Here is a 25,410-nt window from a genome sequence, read left to right on the forward strand (position 1 = left end):
TCACCGCACACAGCGGGTCATGTCTTCCATTCAATGAGTCGCGTTTGAATTTACTGAGTCATACGACTTCCTACTTTGCTGAGGCGCGAAAGAACTCGACGTTTTTATGCAGTCAAGAAATGTTTCCAGCACGATAGCTTCTAATTAATTATCTTACTATACCACTAATCGAAAGAGAAACCTGATATTTACTCGCCTAATTCTTCATAATGTTCCAACACAAAAGATTGCAATGAAAAAAAAAAGGACTGCGTTAATAGAAAAACGACGTAAAATCTCACTCATTTCACCACCTGAAGTTATTAACTAGATTAATTCCTTTTTTTACATCTATTATATCCAAGTTATTATACTTCAATACTTTGTTAGCCAGATATCTAATAACATCTGGCTGCTAATGCGTACTTATTCGTCACACGCGGAAGACGTTTTATGTATCTTTCACGAAGGAAAATCGATTAAGAAATAATTTTCTCACGCAACCTGTCTTGTAATTCCCTCACGTGCGTGATCATAAGATTTCTTACATGTCTTTTATGATATTCTGCACTCTGTATATACGTTTCTATCTTGGGCATTGCGAGCTTTGCTACATTACCCGTCTCGTTTATCTACCTTTATTAACAATTTTATTTCTGTTTGTCAATGTGTAACCTCTTATGAAACAAAGAAAGAAAAGGAATCAACGGTGAGATTAACGTTTGTTCCGTTTCTATAAAACAGCCTCGAGGTCTCGGATTTGTCTCGCGTGTATAGCGCTTTTTACTTTACACGATCGCCTGACGCGATTACTCCTCCGGCTATGTTTAATTCGACTCTTTCTATATCGTTCGCGGTAATATTTTATCGTTCGACGACGTATCGACCAACCGTCCACGCTCGAATCTGGATCACCGATAGTTTTCTGTATTTACTTGCTGAACGGCCAACGTTTCGGCCATATTTGCATTCCTTCGGTCGAATTACCGTCGAAACAAGCTTAAGAAGAATATGGCGAGATTTACGATTGATTTCCGGGTACGTTGTAACCCTCGTTTAATCGACGTACTGCGATGAAATACATGCATCTGTACGTGAACGCGTTCTCCCATTATCCAGCTTCTTTCTGCTCGATAAACTACGGTAATGAACAAAAGTGTTGGCATAAATCAAATTTTCCCTGTAAAACCCAGTGTAATTCTGTATAAGGTATGATTCTTTATCTAAGTAATTGGTAAAATACAACTTCCGAGTTTAAAAATTGGTTGTTATATAGCTTGTAAACTACCTTTTGGTTTCATGCCGGTTACGAAACTGTTCTAGAATCAATTTTTATTTCAATTTTATAATAACTGAAATCTGATATCTTTCTGGAAGGAGTTTAGCGTATATTTTTAAACATGTTATTTTTATTGTATAGCTGTTTAATGATCTGATATCTAATGAAGTATTATACAGATAACCACACTGCGAATTTTTTAATTTTTATATTTCAATCTTAGGATTGAAAGAAGAAATCGTAATAGTCCTTTTCCTATAGTACTATTTTGCTCAAATTCGAGATACTTTTTTAATGTTAAAAAAGTACTATTGAATCAATTTGGACTGAGAAGAACTGAAAGTATGTAGCAAGATATAGCCTTACATTCGAAAGTTATAGTTTCTAAACAGCGCGTATATCTACTTTCAGCAGCGTTTCACGATGCGTTTAAAAATGTTTTGTCAGTTGGTGTCATGAACTCGTGGTAAATGCTTTCTCGATTTGCGGGAAGAAAAGTGCTTGACCCCTATAAACACACGCGTAATGCTTCCAGATACGTTTAAATTCACCTTTGTTGTGTAATGAGCGCGCAACGGGAGGATTTTTCTTTTAACGAGTCAGTCGAAATCAGTGCGTTACAATTGGCCAGTGTATAATGCTGTTTTTATGCTAACAGGTAGATCGTTCTCACAATACCCTGTCATGTTGTGCATTACCACACATTCCTTACAAATGCTTCGCATAACGGAGTAAATGTTACATTGCTACAGACTGTGAAGAAACTTTTCATTACAGCTGCGTAGATATTTGTTTAACTTTGTTTAGGCGACCAAGGGAACGGTTTGTGTTTTCAAGATGTCCTATTCGGTATAAGAGTACCATTTTACGTGAAAGAACTAATATTCTAAAAGAATAGAAAGTTTCCTCGGTAATCTGTTCAATATACCTAAAGATTATTTGTTATCTAGACTTTGGATAATTAAAATTTCCGATCATTTTGGTCTTGGAATACAAATAATTATCATTTTTCTTAATGACAGTAAAGAATTTCGTTCCGTTACCTGGAATAAAATTGCGTGTTACGAAATTGTAGAGTTCTGATGTTCGTAACGGATATTATATGAGATAAAACAAAAAAAAGATAAAGCTGAGAAAGAAATTTATGTTAGCGGTAGTAAAGGAGACAAGTCAGGTGGAAAGTACGCGATGTGAATTGCGTGAAAAATTCTGCTCCCCTTGCTAAGATCACGGAAACCAGATGATTCGAGGATAAGATTCGATCGACTCGTTCATTAGAAGCAATCAGTTACGAAGCGTCGAAGAAAGCGGAATTTTCACGTTCGTTAGCAATGTGCGAAGAATCCTTATTTCTTTGCAAATGGGAAAAAGAGAAATTGATAATCACATGCTTGTCATTTATTCCATCGATAGATGAGATTATACGATTGTAAATCAGGAATTTGAGCGATTAGCCTAAGTCCTCGAAATATTTACCATTCTAAAGAGGTTGCAGTTGGGCAAGATCCAGTCCGCACTTTCCATTTCATATCCTCTCCGCGGTTTAATTTCACGAACGGGACGGTTCTCAGTATTAAAGTATGGTAATACACATATAAAGAAGTTTTAAGGACCAATGACAAATATTTTTCATGTTTATTCACGAAACGTAATCGTATCTTTGTCATTGCAAATTTTTTAGTTCTATTTTTTGAATTTATCGTGGTTGATCTTCGGGTTATCAAGCGTCTTATACATAACTTTATGAGCAACATTCACGAAACGGTTTACGAAACAACATATAACGTATTTGATAAGCCGAAGACCAACTCTGATGAATTTCACTAGAAGAACAGCGTGAAAGTCTTAAGTCAGTTTCTATTTTTTGTTTGTAATAAATGCATATTTAATAAGAATAAATGCATAAAAACAAATGCATGCAACTTAAATGCATATTATTGCAGGAATTCTTACATTGTCGTAATATAAGAATAGTTACAAATTATTATTGGCTATTAATTTATTCATACGTTTAATTAATTGTCTTTAAACGTAATAGCAATGCCAGAGTTGCTATGTTATTAAGGGAATTAGGAATATGATGGTGAACATTTTGAAGAATTGATATTGTGCTTTAAATCTTACAACAGAAAATTTGTCGAACGAATAGAATTGGAAATTTAGAAAGGAGAACCACTGAACGTATCCTCGATTGCACAGGATCTCCTTCGGTGGATGTACCACGCGTGAACAATTACTGAAATGCGAAAGACAACGTCCTGTGTAGACATGAATGCATTCGAGGACGCGCATTCGCGTTTCCTTCGAGCAGACAAGAAAAGAAGTTTCTTAGATGGCAGAATGAGTATGTGCCAATGACTTGTAAGATAATTACATCAATTATGTGGATGGAGATAGAGAAGAACCGAACGAAACGGAGTTTCACTTTGATTTCGTACGCTTGATTAAACAAATTCGACCTATTTCCGCGCCATTATTCGCACGCTTACTTAATTGCTCACAAATGTACAACTTGCAGTCTTCCTAGTTTTGCAACGAGGACAAATACAAGAGAATGGTCGATTCTCCTAAACTTACTCCTAAAATACTTCTCCTTTCTAATGTAATTCCGTTTTGTTGCTTTAAATACAATTAAAGGAGATGGCTAATTTAATAAAAAAATATATATATAACTTTGTAAAGATTCTCCTTCATTTTATACAAAATCAGGTTAATTAAATACATGCATAATTATAGTCGATAGTGTATAATAATAGTAACAATATCTGAAGGTAGATAATAATTTCAAAAGAATATACATACAACTCTTTGAAACAATTTCTGGAATTTTATAAAAATATGGTTAACTAGTCTATGATTAATAGTAGCGACAACTAAAGTTCAACGATAATCTTCCTAATTTTATAAATATTTGGATTAGTTAAGCACACTGATCATCGATTACAAATTAGTTTAATAAAGATTCTACCGTAAATGAAGCGCTTTGAGAAATAATCTAATTCGTTTGAAGAATTTGTATGAATTTAACAAGAACAATTTAATTTATGAAACAACGTTATCTTCTTGTGCAGAACTATTTCTAATTGGACGAAAAATTTCGAGTTGTAAAAGACAATTAGACATAAATTGTTTCTCCGATCCAATTATGAGCTCGCGCGATTACATCGCGCTTCACTAAATAACATCGGCGTTTAATAACAGACTCCAAGCACCTGAAACCCTTCCGTAATGTCAGCGTTATTACAACATCCCTGGCACAAAATTATTATCGATAGCCAACAATGGTTGGTGCAATTAGAAGCGAACACGGGTTTAGCTGGCGAACAGAATGCTACCATTTACGATCAGAATGTTAATCTACGGCTGTGTAGCCTGACGGAAATTTTCATTGAATACAAAGTGGCCTGTTCGCAGAAAAATATAGTCGTAACCGAGAGATAATCAAGGAAATAGAAGAATTCGTAGCTTTAATGCGATAATCGATGTGGTCCAGTGAGCGTAAACGAATGTTTGTGGATGTTGATCTTAGTTTCGCGGTTAACCAACTGCTATGCTTGAGGTATATTTTCGAAGTTCTTGCAATTCTAATTTGATTTCGATCTTTTTTTTCGTATTGTTATTAAAGGGACTAGAAATGCACGGATGCAAAGTATCCGAGTTACGCATAGATAAAGAATGTTAGGTAGCGACGTATAAAGTTTGGTACTGATTAGGTCTTATTGATTGCAATTAGGTGTCAAATTGTTGTTCCATAAAATTAATTGAAATCTAATTTTAACGCAATCGATAGCTGTATAGTGCGACATAACTTATAGTTATTAGATCGGTGACAATCAAACAGTGCCTTTGGCGTTTCGTGTTTTCTTATACGAACAGGTTTCGTATGAAATCGTTATATAGCGTACAATGACGCAAAAATTTCTTTGGGTCTCGTTTTATTTTTTAATTTTAAATATTTTCCTAGAGCAGGGAATTTCTGTTTACTATAATAAATCTAAAATGGAAACATAAAATTTCTTAAGAGAAGGATTAAATTGTATCGAAAGATTTTGATTAGATAATTTCTGAAAGATGAAGCAGAGAACTTTTTCTAATTAGTTAATGGAAATTGTGTATGTAATATCTTCTCCCATAAATTTCATGCCTTTATATAAGTATCACGTACGTTTAAATATCACAATAAGTATGTTATAGTAATAAATTTAATATCATTAAACTGCTTATCATTGTTATCATAAAACAAATAGATATAATTAGAAAAGTTAATATATCAATGTTCTATGAATATGTTCATAATTTGAGTCAGTAGAATATCGTACATTTAATGGGGTAATAAAAGGAGAAAGCACAATCAGCACTACTTTGATTAATCATGCAATCGAATAAATTCGTTTAATTTATATATTTGGATACTTGGAATTTCAACATTACGGAATAACAGTTGCACTCGCGGTTCTAACATATTCCTGTTTCTGAAATGTATCGTAGTGTCATTATTGATCGCCCATTCGCTGTGACTGATTTGCGACTGTACCACTTTACAGCTCGATCATGATTCCAGTGAAAGCTGATTTTTCCAATAAATAGTTACAGTGCAGTTTAAGTGTTCAATTTTAAGAAACGAACCAGGCTTTTGTATAACTGCGGTTAAAATTGTGATTAATAGTGCTATTGGCATGTTCCTTTTATGGTAAGTTGTTACTTACAAAATATAGACCAGTTAATTTGCAGACCAGGCAACTTTTATTTAAATGATTTTCAAAAGTAAAGCTACGTGCAGAGAATTTCGTATACACGACTTTATTTTATTTCTATTCATTATCTATTATATTATATACATCTCAAAATACAATTCGGAAAATCAATAAAGTGAGTCCTATTTTCTTCGACTACTAAACCAAACTACTAAATACATAGAAAGCTATTCTTAGGTTATCGTAAAAGTAAAACGACTAATCTAGACAGAATTACACTTATGATTTATTTTGCAACAAAGAAGTTTATTATTGATTAGATTACTGTAAGATTAAGGTAACTAATTTAGACAGAATTTCAACTAACACATACATAAACACACAACACTACTATTTTATAATTTTATAATCATCCGTCAAATTACGCAACGTGATTGCGTTATGCTTTCATGCATCATTTCTGCAAACCATTGACATTGAAGAAAACTCGTATGCACATTAAACGCATCTTTTCACGTGCTGCTAGAAATGGAAATCCAGAAAGTAATAATTGCTCTTCTTCGATCTCGTGGAGCGAGTTAACGACGTGAACGTCGAAGAAGATATCCGCACGTCGCTTGATCTCTCAATCGTGATCGCATTTTCTCACCAATTGACTGACAACTGTATAATTACCGGCTTGGAAGCTCACGATATACATTATACTCGTTCGCGCGATATCACGGGTTGCGGACGTGTAATGAAGCCGCTCGTCCATCTTCGCCGATTTAACGATCTGACCGTGCTCGAATCCAAAGTCACGTTTCACGCGTAAACTTACGACTTGTCACGCTCATAAACGTCAGAATGCCGCTTCTAAAAAGTATTATTCTGCCGCTAAGAGAGCAGTAACTCTTTGGTGATATACTTTACTGCATGCAATTAATACACTCTTCACGGTGTTCAAATTACTCGGCTGTTATTGCAATTATTGAGCTTCCGAACAAAATAATGAACCTAAAGAACTAAATACGATCTGTAACTCTGACTTTCTACGTATTTTTTTCTTTCGTGTATAAGATGATTTATTTGTTTCGCTATAAATGGCGAGCAGTCCAATAGAAAGGAGAATTGCGAAAGAAAGACTGGAAATCAATTTTTTTACATAGAAAAGAGAATTCGAAGTAAAAGTTTAGTGAACGTAGGTTTAGAATAAGTAATTATCTTGGCTTAAAAAATAATTTATGCACGAACTTTCAGTGTTTGGAAATAACTTCCAGATTAGCAACTCCGATCAATTAAAACGCATTACTATACGGAAATATGAATGATAATTCTTACTATGTGCATTAATCGATAATTTAATACCATACCTGAAGTTGTGTTACACATTTTATGAAATACTAATTTTATATAATTGTAGAAATATCAAACTAGTAACTACAATTAAGTAGTTTGTGCTGAATCATTAAAACCCTGTAAGTATTATTTATAAGATTATTAAGAGAAATATCCAGTGCGTTTTGCTGCAGTATCTATACTTACGAGAAATAATCCTTAATTTATAAAATACCATAGGTTATCTAATGAGAATATATACGATTGGTTAAGACATTTATACACATATATGTAACGAAGCTTAGTAGATTCTAAATTAACCTTTTTGAATGAAGAAAAAGAGAAATGTTTGTCCTACTATCCTTCATTACTTTCTCTGCGATATAAATCACAAAAATGCTTAGAAACTCGGACACTAATCAGTTATTTTCAAGCTTATTACGTTTAATCGATGCAATTTTCTCTGTTTCAAATCTTTATTTTAATTTCAACTTAATAAACTGCAGAGAATGTTACAGATAACATCGGAATAACGCAGTTCCGATCTCTTATGAAAGTTAATATAATTACCAGCATCATTACCAAGCGATTCTTCCTCGCTAATAATAATCTGTTGAAATCGAAAAAGCGTTGTACAATTTGCCGTGTTTTTCTGCCAATTCGCGAACGGATGAATGTCGTCATGTAAGGAAGCAATCGGAAAATCTTAGTGTTTAATCGTATTGCGATTCTGCGTCAGTCGTGTACAAAACTTAGTAATTCGCAACGATTGCAAAATGAAGCAGATACGACCGCAAAATTGTTACGAAAACTATATTTTGGGATTTACAGAACGTTTGAAAGGTTCATCGCGTGTTGCAACTAGTAATTGATTTTTGATAAAAATACATTTTTATTTTACATGGTACCTAATTATACATTACTTTTATTACATTATTATATTATATTATTATTTATTTTATTACATTAAGTTTAAAAAATCTGTGGTGTCTTTACTATAGATTTCTATAAAATTATGAAATATTCGAACAAATCTTGGTTTCAGTTGAATACTAAAGAGGATTAAGAGGATACATGACAGAAATATTTAGAATGAAATATTCTTAAGATACGAAATGTAGGCGATTCTAGTTGTGTAGCCACTAGCATGAAGAATTGTACACATCAAAATTTACAAGATTTCGTCATTAGAAAGCGATTCTTTTAGGGAACAGGAAGAGTTTTTTTTATGTCTCACGGATGAACGACGATAGTTCTTTCCCAGATTATCGAATAATCGACCGAAACACAGTGCTCATAGTGAAATTTATTTTACGAGCATGCATACCCATCGATTAATGCCTTTTGGTAGTCACAGGATTGTCGATAACGTTAATTAATGTATAGAGACTGTTTCTACGTATCACACGTTCCCCGAATACACCTTTGAGTAGAATCATAAAATTATGCAAATGTTAACGCGCATCCTTTCTGATCTTACGACCGACATAATTTTTCACGATAAGATTACGTTATGTCTGATGCCGTTCGTTGAAACTTGTGATGCCATAATTACGATACTTTGAGCATGCGAGCTCGGCGCTCGCGTCTAATTAATATCAATCTTGAACAAGTTTAGTTCGTATCGAAATCGAGATATAATTAAGCTGCATCAGTCTCAAACGAGCCTCTATCGCCTATTGGCAACGATCCATGCTCATGCCACTATACGTGCATCGATGATCAATAAATTACGAAAGGCACGACGTCGCATCGTTTCGTACGCGCTGAAAACTAGTTTTGCATGCGATAAGCTACTCGCGTTGCGGCTCGATTACCGAGAAACCAGCGGAACATCCAACCTGAGCTTACGTATAGCACGATAGTGCGCACGTTACAGCTTTTATGCTCACGTGTTAGATCTATTCATTTTACGAAAAGGACAATAAATAGAATAGATTCTGATCCACGTTTAAAGGAACTAAATTATTCGTGATACAATATGTGACTTTTATTAACCAGTGTCTACGCTTAGATACATAGTAAGAACTCTTTATTTTAAACGTTTTAATTTCTGAATATTGTAACATATAAATGAAGTAAACGTACGCGTTGTCGGAATTTTGCATTTTCTTGCGGATGGCGCTTGGATAAATTGATACACGTTATAGAAAAATCGATTTCCGTAAGCAGGGACCCGACTTCGATTCTGTGTGCCGCACTGAATGTTTCAATACATAAAACTTTACAAGTCACTGCACTTAGGCATTTTCGCTTTTTAACATATTTAATGAAGTATACTGCAAAATGGTAAAAAGAAAGTTAGTGAAAGGCGTATTCTATGAGATTGAAAGTGATGGTGCATTTCATCTAATTCTTTGAACATTTTCTTTAATTATGTTAGTAATATTTATTCAGTGAAAATGAATTCCAACCAACCCATCCTTGTCTGAGCCCATACGATAATGGTAAAATAATGGTAAAATTCAAATTAGAAAGGACAGTAGAGAACAAAGTATTAAGCAGTGGCAAACGTACGATAGGAAAGGAAATCACAGAGAATAGTAGAGAAACAACCGAGCAAGGAAGATACGCAACGATGCGTCGATAAAGAAATTTTCCCGTACGAATAACGCAGAACGTTTCCGCAATTAAATCGTTGGAGAATCCGGTTCTTCGAATACTTTCTACTAATAAAGATTCTGTTCCCATCTACTATGTAACTAGTAGGTATACACCTAGTGATGTCTATTTGCCGAATAATGAAGTATAGTCGAACGCAAGCTGAATTATTATTGTCTCAAGTGGCAACCATGACCTGCCGTACTGGTAACGCGACGTGCAATAAACAGGAGGTAAAGTCCTCCGGATCGCTATCGATGCCTGTTCATACGGAGGTCGTGTGCATACACAACGTTTCGTAATTAAAGATGCATGCGACGACGTATTTTATTTCATTATTTCCGTTGAATCAGATTTTGCGATACGATCTCTCAGTGTTCAAGACAGTGAGCTGTTGAACGAAGGAAAAGAGGAGAATGACACGATGCTTCTTTACGACTTCGTTTAGTTTTATACTTAGTGCACTGCTGATTGCAGCTTTGCCGATCGTAAAGATTTATAGAAGTATAATTTTGGGTTTATGCTCGGTATTGCAACGAACTATAAATGGTATTAAAGATATTTCTTTGCGTAAATAATCGTCTTTTTATTTGATTCGTCTTTGTTAGTTGTTATACTACGGAAAGTAAATGTGCATTCAGATAATGAGTTTTCTCAATTATTAATAGAAATAATAGCAATTAGGATTAACGATTGTAGATACCTAACTATAAACTTAAGAATTCTGGGATTCGTTTCCTTTGTTAAAAGATCATAAATATTTTATAGCTTATTCTTTGTTGAATTTATAAACGCAAATAAAAACATGCAAGCTAAACATAGACTTGTTTCATCCTGTAAACAATAATTAAAATACTTTACTTTGGATATTTCTGCATTTTTTCCGTATTGCCTATACGTTTAATACCAGATTTAATACTAGTTAAGATTATAAAATTCATAAAAGTTATTTTTCCTGAAAACTATAATTATTACAAACATACAGTTGATTTTTATTAAAATAGAAACCTAATCATTTATCATAATATCTATTTACTTATATTTTATAATTACGTTTAGAATTATAATTATGATTACGTACATATGTGTAGCATATTACAAAGTGGCAATTCTAGTATTAATTAAAAATCCTATAAACTGCACAGTATTGAAATCAATAATCTTCTCTTAAGACTTATTGCTATCCAAATAACTATTAAAATTTAATTGTAGAACGCAAATACAATGATGCAATTAACGAACTTGTTAGATTTATTCAGATCGTTAGCGGATGGATGATCACTACTCTTCGATGCGCTCGTAACTACGTTCTCTACACGATTATTGCATTAACGTTGCATAGGATACATGCTGAGTTGAACTCGTGGGTGGCCCCGTTATTCTAAATAATTGTTTAGCAACTAAATAAACCTTCGCAGTGTTCTTAGCTACAGAAGCGTTACGCAAACCAGTAAGTGCCACATTGTTTCCTAACAGATAACCTTTAACAGAACAGTGAACGCTATCATCCTAAATTTATTTATAATTCAAGTGTCACTATTGTGTTATATTAATGCATAAATTCAGACGGTTGATTAGATTAGATTAGAAACAGACAAATTATATTTCATTTTGTTACTCCATAGAAATGTAAATAATTCAAGAACCAGACTGAGCAATTAGTTAATCCTTTGGTCTTTGCAGAAATAAGGATTTTTATAGGAGTTTTAAACAAAAAATGGAGACAATTATTTCCGTCGAAAAATCCCAACTTTCTAATTTCTTTTCATTCTCCTAAATAAATTTCATCCATCCTTAAACCTATACCAGTAATTTTCTTTATACACATATTTATCGCACACGTTTTTAACATCAAAGAACGTCCCAAATCTTAAATTCAATTCAAATCGAGGAATCGAGATCTCTTCTAACTAAAAGAACGAATAAACTACCGATGCTCAAAGTAGAAGCAAACGAACTCATTGATTATATACAACGCGTAGACTACAATTCGATGCTGAGCGTGGTAAAATTATGTTTGCAACGAAGGCGATCAGTGCACGCCACCCAGCAACATTGCGACACGAACACCGTCACGAACACCGTCACGATCTGTTCCGATAAGTTGGTTTCGTGGCGCGGAAGAGTATTGCTGCCCACTGCAGCCGAGTTGCATACAATTTCTGGCTATAACATTTCTTTAACAACGGTTGTTTGACTAAAAAAAAATCGTAATTTTTATCACACTTTTGTAAACTTTGCAAAATATATGCTCGTGCCAAATATTTTACAATCCCTGCATATATTTTCAAATTTGTTTCGAACTTTACCATTATAATCGTGATAGTCGTGTCTGATAATAATGCTGATCAAATTATAAGATCTTTCATATATAATATATTCATAAAAGTTTTCTACAAGTTTTCGAATATTTTTTTGAGCCAGCGTATTTGGCTCATGGCTGTACCACATGAATAAATATAGTAACTCTAATAGTTAAGCGTCAGATGATATTAACCTGCACGATACTCGATGACTTTCTTATAGTCAAGCAGCCGTTTTAAAAAACTACAGCGCCCTGAGCCACGCTATCGATCGCAGGTTTGCCGTGTTTCGTGGTAACGACCGTGGAAACGTTCCACTCCGACATTGCTACTTGTATATGCAAATCGTGGTTGGCCGGTTCGACAAATCTGCACGGTGAAACGAACCGGTGGAACGCGTGGGGTATAATAGAACCACCTGTCCGTCTCCGTGGGCCCTGCCAGTCGGAAAAGGGGCCCGAGTTTCGCGCCGACAGCCAAGTCGATGGTTTATGAGAACAGTTTAAAAGGAATCGGGTCAAAATATCCTTTCGGCTCCGAGTTAACTACGTAAGGAAACATTCCTCCTCGATTAGTGTCTTCGATTAACCAATACAGCCTTTTTCGTTGAATTAAGTTTTTTCTTATCGCGGCTGAAAGTTCAAAAAGGAAGTCGTTACCTGACTGTTTTTATAAATTTCAAGACCATAGTCCTCCGAATGTTAAACAAATTTTACTTTCTTATATTTTTTTTTCTTTCTTAAATTTGCAGCTATTCATTCTTTTATATCATATTATATTGATTTTGTACCGTTGTATTAATTTTTAGATTTATAAAGGAATATTTTGCTGTTTGTTACAGGTAAGAGTGCACAATATATACTCAGCTAAAGATGGATGTACATATTTCGAAGTTCAGATGTCTATGGCTGGCTAAAGGAAGGTAAATTCTATTAATAAACATCATGTAAGTTATGGGTATTTTTAGTTGGATATATTTAGCTTCATAGGTAGATATTTAAAGGTAGGTAATTATTCCGGATCTTAAAGGCTGCTGTTTTATAGAAAAATAATTTAGATTTCTGTATCTGCTAAGTACAATTAATCATTTGTTAACGACGATCATATTTGACATTTTTATAACTAAAGGTTGAGAAAGCCTGTCTTTTGTAATACAGTTGTTAATTACAACTGAGAAATTAGTTAACAACGCATCCAAGATAGGAAAGTTTATTAACATCATTAGTGTGCAATGTGTCTCCTTTTCTCTTAAGAAATTTATATTACTCAATCCTCTCGCCGAATTAAGAACCATCGATAAACATTTGACACACAATATATACGATGTCAGCGAAGAAAAAGATCTTTGCAACAAATGAGCGATGGTCCCCGATTTCTAAATAGCTACTGTAAAGACTTTTATGACCTTATTCTTGTGTCTACGCGGACTATGAATTACACGGCACTTCGTAGCTGTCGCGTTTGTTCTTTAAAGCTCCGACAAGCGTGCAGAAACGAGAATAGTCGTAGCTACTTTCGAGACATACTTCTGAGTTTAAATGTTCGTTCGTAATCATTACGTATGGTTGGAACTTTGACAGACAGTGATAATGCGCTTTAACGCGTGTCGTGAAATCCTTTTGACGTTAAAAGTGGACGGTAGGATTCGAAAATGCGTCGATATCGCGCGCGGAGGAAGGTAATTGATAGTAATGGATTTAAATACGTTGTAACTAGATTCGAATCCTCCATAAGCATTTTGTAAAGAAGATTTTTATATCTTATCGTCATATCGTATATTAAAATTTAAATCTTGGTTTAAATGATTTTGGCCAGGAATACCCCCTATAGACTAAGATTTTTTTATTTACTGGTAATCATTATCGAAGACGAAAATTAGTTGTCAATGATTATTTACTACGAAAATATTTTTTTTTTCTTTACGAATAACCATTATCGGCGATGAAATTCTTTTTCAATTACTGATAACCATTATTGGCGGAAAAAATATTTTTTGATTATCTGTAAGCATGATCAGTAATGGAATCTTTTTTTTGGTTAGCAATGATCATTATTAATAACAGAAATGCTTTCGATTAATTATAATCGTTACTAGCAGCAAAAATACATTTCTTTATCGGAAACCACTACCGACAACGAAAATATTATTTGGTTATTAATTAACATTAATGAACGAATTGTTACATTTTACGAATAATATTCCAATCCCATGAAGCAAATCTGATTCTGAGATATATTTGATTTGAACTTATAAATACATATTGAACTTGATCCTATCGCTACTAATTGGACATTCGGTGAATGCGTAATACGGATTTCGAGCGTGATCCTCGTCGGATCGCGCGCTCGAGGCGAGCGGTCGAGTGAATCGTTTGAAAAATGTTTACGCAATTTCTGACCGATTACCAACAGCAACGAAGCGCGTTACATGCGACTATCTACTCCAGAATTCCATTTCAATTCGGTTTAATGCAATTAAGCGCGTGCACACGCACATCGCGCTCTTTTTACATGTTATACGTCGACCTTATAATATTGCTTGTGATCCGAGCAACTGGTGGCTGTTTACGGACTCATCCTCGGGATAATGCACGTGCTTACACGTGAATTTGTGCTTTACGAGTGCTCGACTCGTTGGATAACGTAAAGAGAAGTCGACGAGCTAATCAGAGTATGACGCTCGCGCGAAGCTATCGGCCCGTGTTCTGTAAAAACTGTAAAGCTCGGACGTTGATCTCGATCTATGCCGTTATTCGTCGACTCGTATCGCGTTGCGATACTTCAGCGCAACGATCACGGTTTAATTAATGGATTAGTGGAAACTGGCTTTCGATTAAATTGTTTCCAACATGTACTTCCTTTGTGTTTTGTTATATTGGTATTGTAATAGATGTCTTGATCAATCTGATATTTATTGCGCTACTATATTTCTTTATAACAAGTTCATTGACATGAATATTAATGGAAACTGCCTTTCAGTGAATTTTCTATTACTGTTTCTTGAATTTCTCGGTTCAGTGAAATTGTGATAAATATCTTGATTAATTCAATTATTAGCGATTCAATTAATTGTTGTAATTAGTAACAAATTAATTAATATAGATATTAATGAAAAACGTCATGTGTACAAAAATACGACAACGATCAAATTAAAAGCATGCAACTTTTTTCTGCATCTAAATGTGTGGATATTACACGACCTATATTTCTTTCTCTACTTTAAATTATGGCAAGTGTCTTGTTCATTGCGTTCTCGACGCATGTTTGCAGAAAACATATCACAATAACGATATTTGTGTAAGGAGAAATCGAGAGATTTAAATAAAACGATAAACGTTCATCAAGCTACATACGTAAATCCTTAACGTGCTGTTGAAGCATGATAAACAGTACATCGTATTGCAAAATGTAGTCAATGTTTAAGTTAGAAAGTGCACCTTCAGATGCATTCGAATGAACGTTAACGAAATTGCAAAGCAAGTCGTGATACTAACATTGTTGAAAAACGTGTTGCGACTGTGGTGCATGTTTCTGCGCGTTAAAAACCAAAAGTTCGAAAATATTTTGCAAAGTATTGGCTGCGTGGAATACGATTTTTAATTTATGGATAAGTTTATTCAATTTAGGGATTTCTATAATTTTATTCGAAGTACGAATTGTACAAAGCTTTACTTCTCTTCTTTCTTTAAATTTCTCTTGTATTAATATTTAATTTGTTTTTATAGTACCTTCCGTAACGTTCGCTAATAAATCGCTAAAAAAGTAGTTACATTTCTTTTATATGTCGCACGTTTCACAGTAAAAGGAGTTGATACGATCGTTAGACGATCGAGTAATTTAGATTTTTCCAATGACTGATTTAAGCGGAAGGTAAATTACCGATCGTGTAATTAGATGTCGCCTAGTGGACGCGCGAACATGTAAAATAGGAAGGACAGAAAGTAAACGAGAAGACGTATGGAGGAAGGCTACTATATTGGAATCTGGTTCATGTTCCGTAACTAATCGATGATGTTTACAACTGCATGGATAATTGAAAATCTTGAGCTGCATGATATATGCATGAGCATGAATTGATAGTATACAATCTAGATGATGTATTAGAGAGACGAGGTCGGAAAATTATCATCTTTTCTATAAAAATTTCATATGTTTGACAAATAATGATAACATTATTCAGAACGTAATAGTTCATATATTCAGTGGATATAAAATTTTCAAGTACTATTATTTTAAATAACGTAGCGTTTATGTAACAATTTCATTATTTGAGAATACTATGGTTGTCGTTATGCAAAATTGAATATATTAAATATAATAATTGTTATAATTAATAAATATAATTAATCATAATTAATAATTAACACATTTGAGAATATCACAATACCAGTTCAGATATTGTATTTTTTATTCATATGGAAGCAATCGTTACAAGCGTGTTATTATGAAAATAGTTCAATTTCATATTCTTCGAATTTGCATAATGACTGCACTTTCCCACAAAAGAATATTTCGATTTTACTATCGCGTGTAATGAACTGTATGAACCTAAAGCAAGTGTAATAAAAACTAATGAAATTTCCGGTTTATCCAATGTCAACCGTAATACGCACGTGTTCCATAATGTGTATTATTATTGAGCAAGATTAATCATCCAGAGTAAAATAAGTCGAAAATAAGGAACAAATTCTTGTAAAGTAACATTTCGTTTTCGTAAAAATCGATTTTTAAATATATCAAGTACTCGTGTACTTGACTTCGACATGGATAAATTAAAATGAATAAATCCATACATATTAATACCTATTAAAAACTAGCTGAACAACAGGTAGGAAATTGCATTGTTAATGAACTACACTCATAAACACAAGGAAGATCAGAAGAAAATACACAGCAAAGCTCACTAATTTATTACTTAGAAATTAAATGCAGGCGTAATTGATAAACTTATTAAATCAACTATCTTGAGAACAGAGCCTTATTTAAAAAAATTGTATTCTTCATTTTTATTCATTTTTTTTTTATAGAGAGTCACACTTTATTTTGTAGTACTACATTTTACAGGATGCACTACGTATACTTACGTATATCTTACTGTATACTTACGTTCATCGAATTTTCTTTACTTCACCTACCACAATCCAGCAATTTAATATAATTATGCGTAACAAGTGCGTACGGTAATAGAGGCGATCAAGTCATTTGGTTCGCTGTATAACCATCTAACGTTTCTATCTTGCAATACTTACCTTGATTCATATGTAGATATTAATCTTTGGTGTGCAATAAATAACGTGTTATTGAAATTACACATGTAATATAACTGTAATGTAATATAACGAGCGTGGTGTAGAATAGTACCTGCCATACAAGTAAATCGTTTGAAAACTAGATTGTAGGTGTAACGAGAGAGTATTTCCATGTATGGAACAGGAAAACATGAATAACTATCAGTTTGTACCACTTGAAGAGATCAGTAGTAGCCTGTGCTCGCATGTTGCTTTGATAGCTTTTTGTATTGTTCTGTATTCTGATGAAAATTTTGTATTAAAACATGCGAAGGTTAGAAGGCTGTGCCACGCTGAAATATTGTTTTTTCTTTTATAAAGCAGTTTTAAAATTCAACGTGTTGTCAACTAATCTTATATTATCAAACTTGTCCTGTGATTCAGTTATTAACTATATTTAAAAATTATGTTATATATTTCCAATTATGTTATATTAAAGTTCTCCTATTTAATAAAGTGATATCCGTATTAAAAGATCCACAAGAAATGTACTTATTATGCTCTTCTTGTCTGGTCTTCATTCCTTTTTAGTCAGAAATTTATATTGAACCAAAGAGTCAACAGAAATGTACTCATTACGTTTTCCCTTGTGATCTTTGTACGTTGTACGTTACTGGAATTTTTCTGGATCATAAAAAGTAATTCAACGTAAACGGCGAAGAACGTCCCAATAATACGTCTTCCTTAACAAGCTATTTGCAAAATGATTCTTAATTAAATGCCAGAAATACTTTCAGACCGTTGCAATGGTTCCTTTCGCTTTTCCGGTTTTCTCTGTAGAGGTTCGTTTTGATCATAAAAGGAGAACGAACGCAGCCAGCGAAGAATTTTCTAATAACAAGCCTTTCTCGATGATCTTTATTGTCGTAATAATCGTAGTTTTTCACACGAAACATGGCTATGTTTAGGCTGAGTAATTTTACTGGAAATGTTTTCATTACTGAACGCCAAGTTTGTCATAATCGCTTCTAATACAGTTACCAATACACTGTGCGGGATAAATAATTAAGTATCATTCTATTGCCTTTTACATAGATGTACTTCAATCAATACTTAAAATTGACAATTCATTAATCAAACGTTTAATTAGACTAACGACCTCCTTTCATTAGGTTGATCAATGATACACAGAAGCAACATATAGGTTAAGAAAGATTCCAATAGTGAACTTGTTACAGCGTTCAGGAATTAATTGAGCAAAAGTGAGCACTTATTTAAATAATAGAAATTTTCGAGATCTTGATGCCTCTTTGCCTTTGTTCCACCGATTCCCTAATTGTGCATACTTTCGAAAGACACAACACCTCGTAATTGCCACTAGGAGCAATTCCGAGAGGCAACCGAATGCCAGACTAACGAGCTTAACATGTGCCAATCGTGGGTGCGCTCGTGCGACATTCATTCGACGCACGTTTCAGCGTCTGCACTTTTGCAAAATCACTCACAACGTCCACGAAATCGCTCTCAGGCTAATTCTCAGTAGGTGCGCGCTTCTGTCCTTTCTCCGCCTCGCGCGAGCATGACTAACTTCGGCGTTAATCGCGTGAAATTTTGATTTCGACAACGTTACAGATAATTTTCGGATTATTTAACCAATTATCCAAGGTTTCACTTCTCGTTATTCGGTTTTTTCTTCTTACTTTCTCATTTACTAGGATATGTTATCAGCAACATTCTACGTAAATTTTGAGTTAAATCTGTTTCGAGTGTAGTTTCTCAGTTTGAAAGTATAGTAGTAGCTATGTAAAATGAAAATTACATTTTCCAGCTTATTTTTTTCCATTTTTCTGGTTATAGTTTTCAACAACTCATAGTTCTACATTTGCATTCTCTCTTACTAAATTAGTTTTGGATGACAATGAACAATATCCAACGTTTGTTAAAGAAACTTATGCAAATTTATGATCTACCTATTCTAAATGATAAAAATAAAAATCACAAAATAAATAAGCAATCATTGGACTCAACTAATACTACAAACATGTTTGATAAAAGTTAATACTAAATAATATTTAAAAGATTGGGACATATATTGGATATAGCTATGTATATGTATGTATGTATATAAGAGAGGTTCTGTTTCGCTGTTTACTTCTGTTTTAAATCTTTGCTGCTTGTCTCGCATGCAAATAGATAAAGCGGTAGGAAACATGGCTAAAGCAGGTTGTGTAGACGCTTCTGTCGCGAGGTATAGGAAGAAAAAGGAGAAAAAGGAACTGGTAAAGGGGGTAGGAAAGACTGGCGGACGCCGAGGTTTCTACGGATGCCGGGTAAAGCGAGTTCCTCATATCTCGCACCTTTTAAGCGATCTGATCTGGTGAAGTAACGTCGCCGCTAGTGTCTCTTTCGCCGACCTCCTTGCACGGCTTATGTCAGGATCAGATGCACGTTCGCGAGCTCGACCAGACCGTTCGATCGGCCGACGAAAATGGCAGGTGAGACATTCTCCCGCTGGTCAAACCAAGTAAATAAGGACGCGTTATTTGTAACGGCTACTTTGTCTAGTATTGCTCACCTTTCCGAACGACACGTTCGGACAACACCGAAACGGAGAAGTCGTCTAACTGTTTCGGATGCTGTATTCTGCAATAGTAATTTATCATCTGTTTACCACCTGTCGCTTATCAGCTTACTGAATGGATTATTTTTTATACGTATGAACTATCTATATAATTATTTGTAAAGTAATTTGTACATCTCAGTGGCGTTTTTAAATGTTTAAAAAATTATAATATACTATCGATCCTTAATATATATGCCTTTAATATTTGCCTATTGCCCGCTAAAAATGCCTGCAAAAATAGTATTTATATATATCGTTTAAATATGTCAGAAATAGTTAATCAGAATTAGAGCAATATGATGAAAGAAACAAGTATGCGTAATCATGTTTCGACCTGAATAAAAGTACCTATATAAGACAACGTGGTATGGATGGGAGGTATCATTATCATTTATAAAAGTCATATATTACCTTATTATCGAAGAGTAGTAGAGTGAACGTTGTAGGACTAAAGATTTCGATAGCTTTTGATCGATGGCAATGTTCACGATCCGTTGAAATCCAATTAGGGTCGAACTTACAATAGTGGATTCAATTTCATGATCATCGTTGCGTTGAAACGTGATAATGAGTAATCGCAATTGAGCTGTAGCATAATTTAAATTAATTTTCTATTGGACAATACTTCGTGTTCGTTTTTCTCCATACATCTACAGTATAGTTTTGTGCAATCGATCTCTTCTAATGTGGATAGCAATACATACTAAAAAGCGTTAAATCGATATTCTCTTAGTTTCATTCTTAAGGGGAAAATACCTTTTGCAAGGAAAGAGGATATTCAGCCTTGTTATTAGTATTTCTCCTTTCCCCTACAATTTTTTAGAGTAAAACAAAAATAACGGATCTATAAATTTCTTGTCGTCAACAGAGCAGATCCACCGTATCTGTGATACCTTATTTTGTAGTATGTAACTTGTTTAGTTTGTAATAGTACCTTATTCAGTTTTCTGTCAAGGTTAGTGGACGTTTGTCAAAACATGGATCTATCTTCTATGTAATAACTTTGACAGAATTATGCATTATAGATTCAGTTTGCTAAATAATTTTCATGTCAGATAGATCAATGACGTTTCCGTAAGTGATCAATCTCTTTATAGCTCATTGAGTTTTCCTGTAGAAACAAGTAAGGCAAGTGACAGAAGCTAACGCGTCCTTTCTCTACTAGTAATATCCGTGTACTCGTCTATGCAATCGTAACGTCCAACTGAAATGGGAAACATTCTTTAGCTGGTTGCTGCGTTAGGACACGTGATTTGTAGCGGTCAGTATGCGAGATATCACTTTTGTGGCACGAGAGACACGTTAATAGGGAAAGGAAGAAACCTTCGTTGGAAAAGTTCCGTGCCGAGAATAACGTGATTTGTGGATACTATAAAGGAATTAATAAAAGTGTCGTTCCGGAAATCGATAGAGAAGAAAAAGACTTACGTAGAACCGATCATTGTGAAATACATAACTACGATTGATGGCTGTAGCAAATACCAATCTGTCTCGGAAATTAGGAAGGTATAAAGAACCTAAAGGTTCTATTGTAATAAGAGAAAGTAGAGCGGGAAGTTAAGCGTGTCTATGAAAGCGCAATAGCAAATTTCAATTCCTGTGTTACGTTTCATATTTCTCATGAGTAATGCAATTTGCATGCTTGGAAACATTTTCCAATGATTTTAGAAAAAGATATATAACCGTTGTATAACGAGTAATGATACACCTATGGATTGTAAACAGAAAAACGCGTGGAACTTGCAAATTATATCATAAAATTCTACGATAGTTCTAATAAAGAATAAAATCGTTCTGAGCTTTTTTATCTCTCAATTATAATTTTCTGTCATTTTCTTACCAAATTACATTCTATCAGAAAAGAGCAAGTGTTCGTATATTTTGAATTGTAGTGTATTTGTTATTTGATAGGAAGTATTGCGACGAAATTTTTCGCTTGATAAGCGTATATCCTATTAAGGAGCAAAACATTTTAATACGATGGTTGGTGCACTTGATTGCAGATCTAGATCTAGATCTAGATTATCTAAATCCGGTGGAATAAGAAAGACCAACATCTCACTCTTTGGTTCAAAGCTACATCAGCATGTCGATCGATAGCGATTTCAATTACGCTGTCATTAACTCTTTTGAGATTTAGTTAGATCGACTTACGTCAAAGTATTTAGACTAAAACTCAAATTAATCTGCTGATTGATCAGTTGATTTGTACATTCAGTACGTATATTTTAAAGTAAATTGAATTATCTTATGAACGAGTCCTTAATGAATTACAACAGCATTATTTTGTCACATATTGTAATTATGTATGCATTTTATCATACAGTTTTACTATACAATACAATTCTAGATTGAAATGTATAATTTTTTGCCTTTGAAGGAAACCTATTTGAACAACTCATTGCAAAGATTAAGAAAAGCAATAAATATTGTATTATTCTCCCTTTTCGTGTAGAAAGAGTCAATGAGATATAAAAGGATATTTATCGATAAACGTCAAACATTCGTCATTAAAAATATTCAAATATTTGTTTAGTAACTACTAACTATAGGTTGACCGCAGTGCACAAATATTTATATTAGTACAAATATTTAAAAATATTTCAACGTACACAGACCGCTGTACGTCATAGCAATAATAACTTCATATTTACTTTGACAATTGTAACAATCGCCAAAGCCGAGTACGATTTTCGGAAACACAACAGCAGCAAACATATCTACATTCCAATCATAGGTGAAATAATTCCAGCACGACGCGGCGATGCGTATCAATATTCAAAGTCATTGGTCCGCAATTAACAGGTTTGCGACCCTCGGCGATCAGCGCATCGCAATTTATCCAGCGGAATGAGCGATGAATATTCATATACGAGCGCGTATCCATCCTGGTTGCGATTCGCGAACGCTCGATCATAGATCATCGCGGACAGAAGTCGAGGGACGAAACGAGGGCCGATGATGAATCCGTGCCACGTATGTGTACAGTCGCGGTTCTTCGATTACCAGTTACGAACGACTTGGATGAGCTCCGAGAGAACCACGAACTCGAACCGACCACTTTCTCCAAGCCTCGGGCGAAGTTGTACATTTTTCGTTCTTCTGGTCGGAGAATTATTCATCCGCGAGCATCCTTCTTATTCAGGACAGTTGAAGTTGAAGATCGTTGATGGAAAACTGCTTGCAATTGTGAGTCGTTTGATGCTGGTAGATGATGTCAGTGCCAAGATCGATTGAATCGTGAAACGGCTGTGGTCAAGAACAGGGTTGGGCACTTTTTCTTTGGAACGAAAATGGTAGATAAAAAGGTCAAATAATTATACGAAATAAAGTAACAGGTAAATTTATTTGAAAATAAAGTTGTTTGCGAATATTCGTATAAAATGTTCACTTTAGAAACAATTGCATATTGGAACATTCAATTACACCAAGTAGTGCGAAAATTAAGACGTACTAAAAGAAATATTTTTAAATCTTTGCATTAGCATTTTAGGGTATAAATTCCGTGTATCATAGATATACATTTATAACATATATAATATAATATAGATAATTTATAACATATATAATGGATATAACACATTCGTATATAATTAAAAAAATTATCTAATGTTAAAGGAATTTACTTTTCAAATACATTATTATTTAAATAATGTTATTTAAGATTCATTAACAAAGAAAACCACAAATAAAATAAACATTTTGGTTGAATAACTATCCGAATAAAAATTTATTTCGATAATGCTCAATCCTGATTAAGAGCTACTATTTCAAACGATTGTTTCTTCCATTCTTTCGTTCCAATATTTCCTATTAACCTTACCACCGAGTCGACTCGTATTTCTCACAGACTCATTAATTTCGTTACATCTTTTCCTCGGAACGCTAATTTCTAATTTATTACAGTTATTATCGTGTTAGCGAAACACGTTGAACGTACTTAGTTTTCGCCGTATCGAGCTGCAGTTAAGCGGCCACATATTTCGATCGCGGCGATTTCAAGGAAGTTGTTAAACGATTGGCAAGAATCTGGGCGAAAATGGTGTAGGAAAGTTTATACGAAACGGGAAGTACTTTGCCGGTTTCTATGGCATCTTTCCTCGCGACTTTGAACGAGGCTGTATTTCAGCGCATCGACACTCTCGAGGACTCACATTTACCGAATCGATGCGTGAAAGTGACTCGGATATTTTATTGCTGTCATAAACGAGCACGCAGCTTGCTCTGTAACGAAGAGAATCGATCAGCCAACTAACCACGACACTGGTCACCTTGGCCATGAAAGATGCACGGGCAACTCGTCCAGGTCGTGGACCCTGGAGAATTTCTTACGTCCCATCCAATGTTAGCTCGGTGACCGGCGCTCATTCATCGTGAAAGTCACTGATCTCGATTTTTTGCTGCGTTATACAAGAGAAAAACGAAATTTTATGCGGTTCTCGTTAAACACGTGATCTCGATCGATGTACATATACAGTGTTCTCAAGAAGGTATTTGTACATTTTTGCACACTTAGAGAAATCTTTAATCTGTCTAACCTATTAGGTATGTGTGTTATACAAAACGTTTAAAAATTGCATTAATACTGCGATGAAATATGATAATCATAATTGTATTGGTAAAATCTGAAACAAATCCGAAAATGAACATAGAAAAAGTTAGAAAATATTCATTGCAAAAATACATTACAGTCAATTATCCATTATATTAGAAAGCCTCGATATTTAAAGAGTAAAAATCTAATTTTTACGTTATATACATTTATTATGTACGTTTAAGACGACTATTCACATAAATATACGTTTGTGATAAATATCTCGTGACTTTTCGAAACATTTTTATATTGCTTTCAAATTTTACCAATATAACCGCGATGATTTAATTTAATTCACAGTAGTAATGAAAATCTTAAAACAAATTTTTTAAACACGCAATATATACATACATATCTTATATACGAAAGAGATACTTTCGTGAGTTACTGTAGATTTATCATCGATGCCTGTTGCAATGTATATTGGGCGGTAGATAATCATAGTTCGAGAAAACAGGAAACCCGTGGGTATTAAAAATGGACACACAATAAGGCGGAACGAGGAAAATTCACGGTTCATAGGTGACGGATATATCTTCTAAAACGATCAAACTGAAGACAGAAGTTAGGAGACCCGGAAAGATGTGCTAATAAGGACCGATTAAAATCGGGTTCGTTATTTGCTGCCCCCTAGGAAGAAAGGCTCTTTCACGCTGCTAACGTATAATTGAGAACGAGACGCATATGCATATACTTATACAACGATGTAAAGGAAAGTGTTCGCCACGATCGGTCTCTTTCACAGGGTAATCAGATCATTTTTCGTTCGCTTTCACCAAGTCTTTTTAAGAT

The 25,410-nt window shown here is 34.2% G+C and overlaps 1 protein-coding gene across 3 annotated transcripts in view; it reads left to right on the plus strand.

The window, feature by feature from the left end:
* Positions 1-25,410, plus strand: part of LOC117208551 — a 76,311-nt gene that overhangs the window by 23,613 nt on the left and 27,288 nt on the right. The window contains exon 1 of one of the 3 annotated variants that reach the window (XM_033449766.1): positions 13,012-13,095. The exons of the other annotated variants lie outside the window; for them this stretch is intronic. Within the exon in view, the coding sequence (XP_033305657.1) occupies positions 13,050-13,095 (46 nt within the window). The 5' untranslated portion in view covers positions 13,012-13,049. Of the gene's footprint in view, positions 1-13,011; positions 13,096-25,410 lie in introns of those variants that run through there. 3 annotated transcript variants of the gene reach the window in all.

The sequence above is a fragment of the Bombus bifarius genome, unplaced genomic scaffold (assembly GCF_011952205.1).
Source record: "Bombus bifarius isolate JDL3187 unplaced genomic scaffold, Bbif_JDL3187 scf7180000008140, whole genome shotgun sequence".
Classification (NCBI taxonomy): domain Eukaryota; kingdom Metazoa; phylum Arthropoda; class Insecta; order Hymenoptera; family Apidae; genus Bombus; species Bombus bifarius.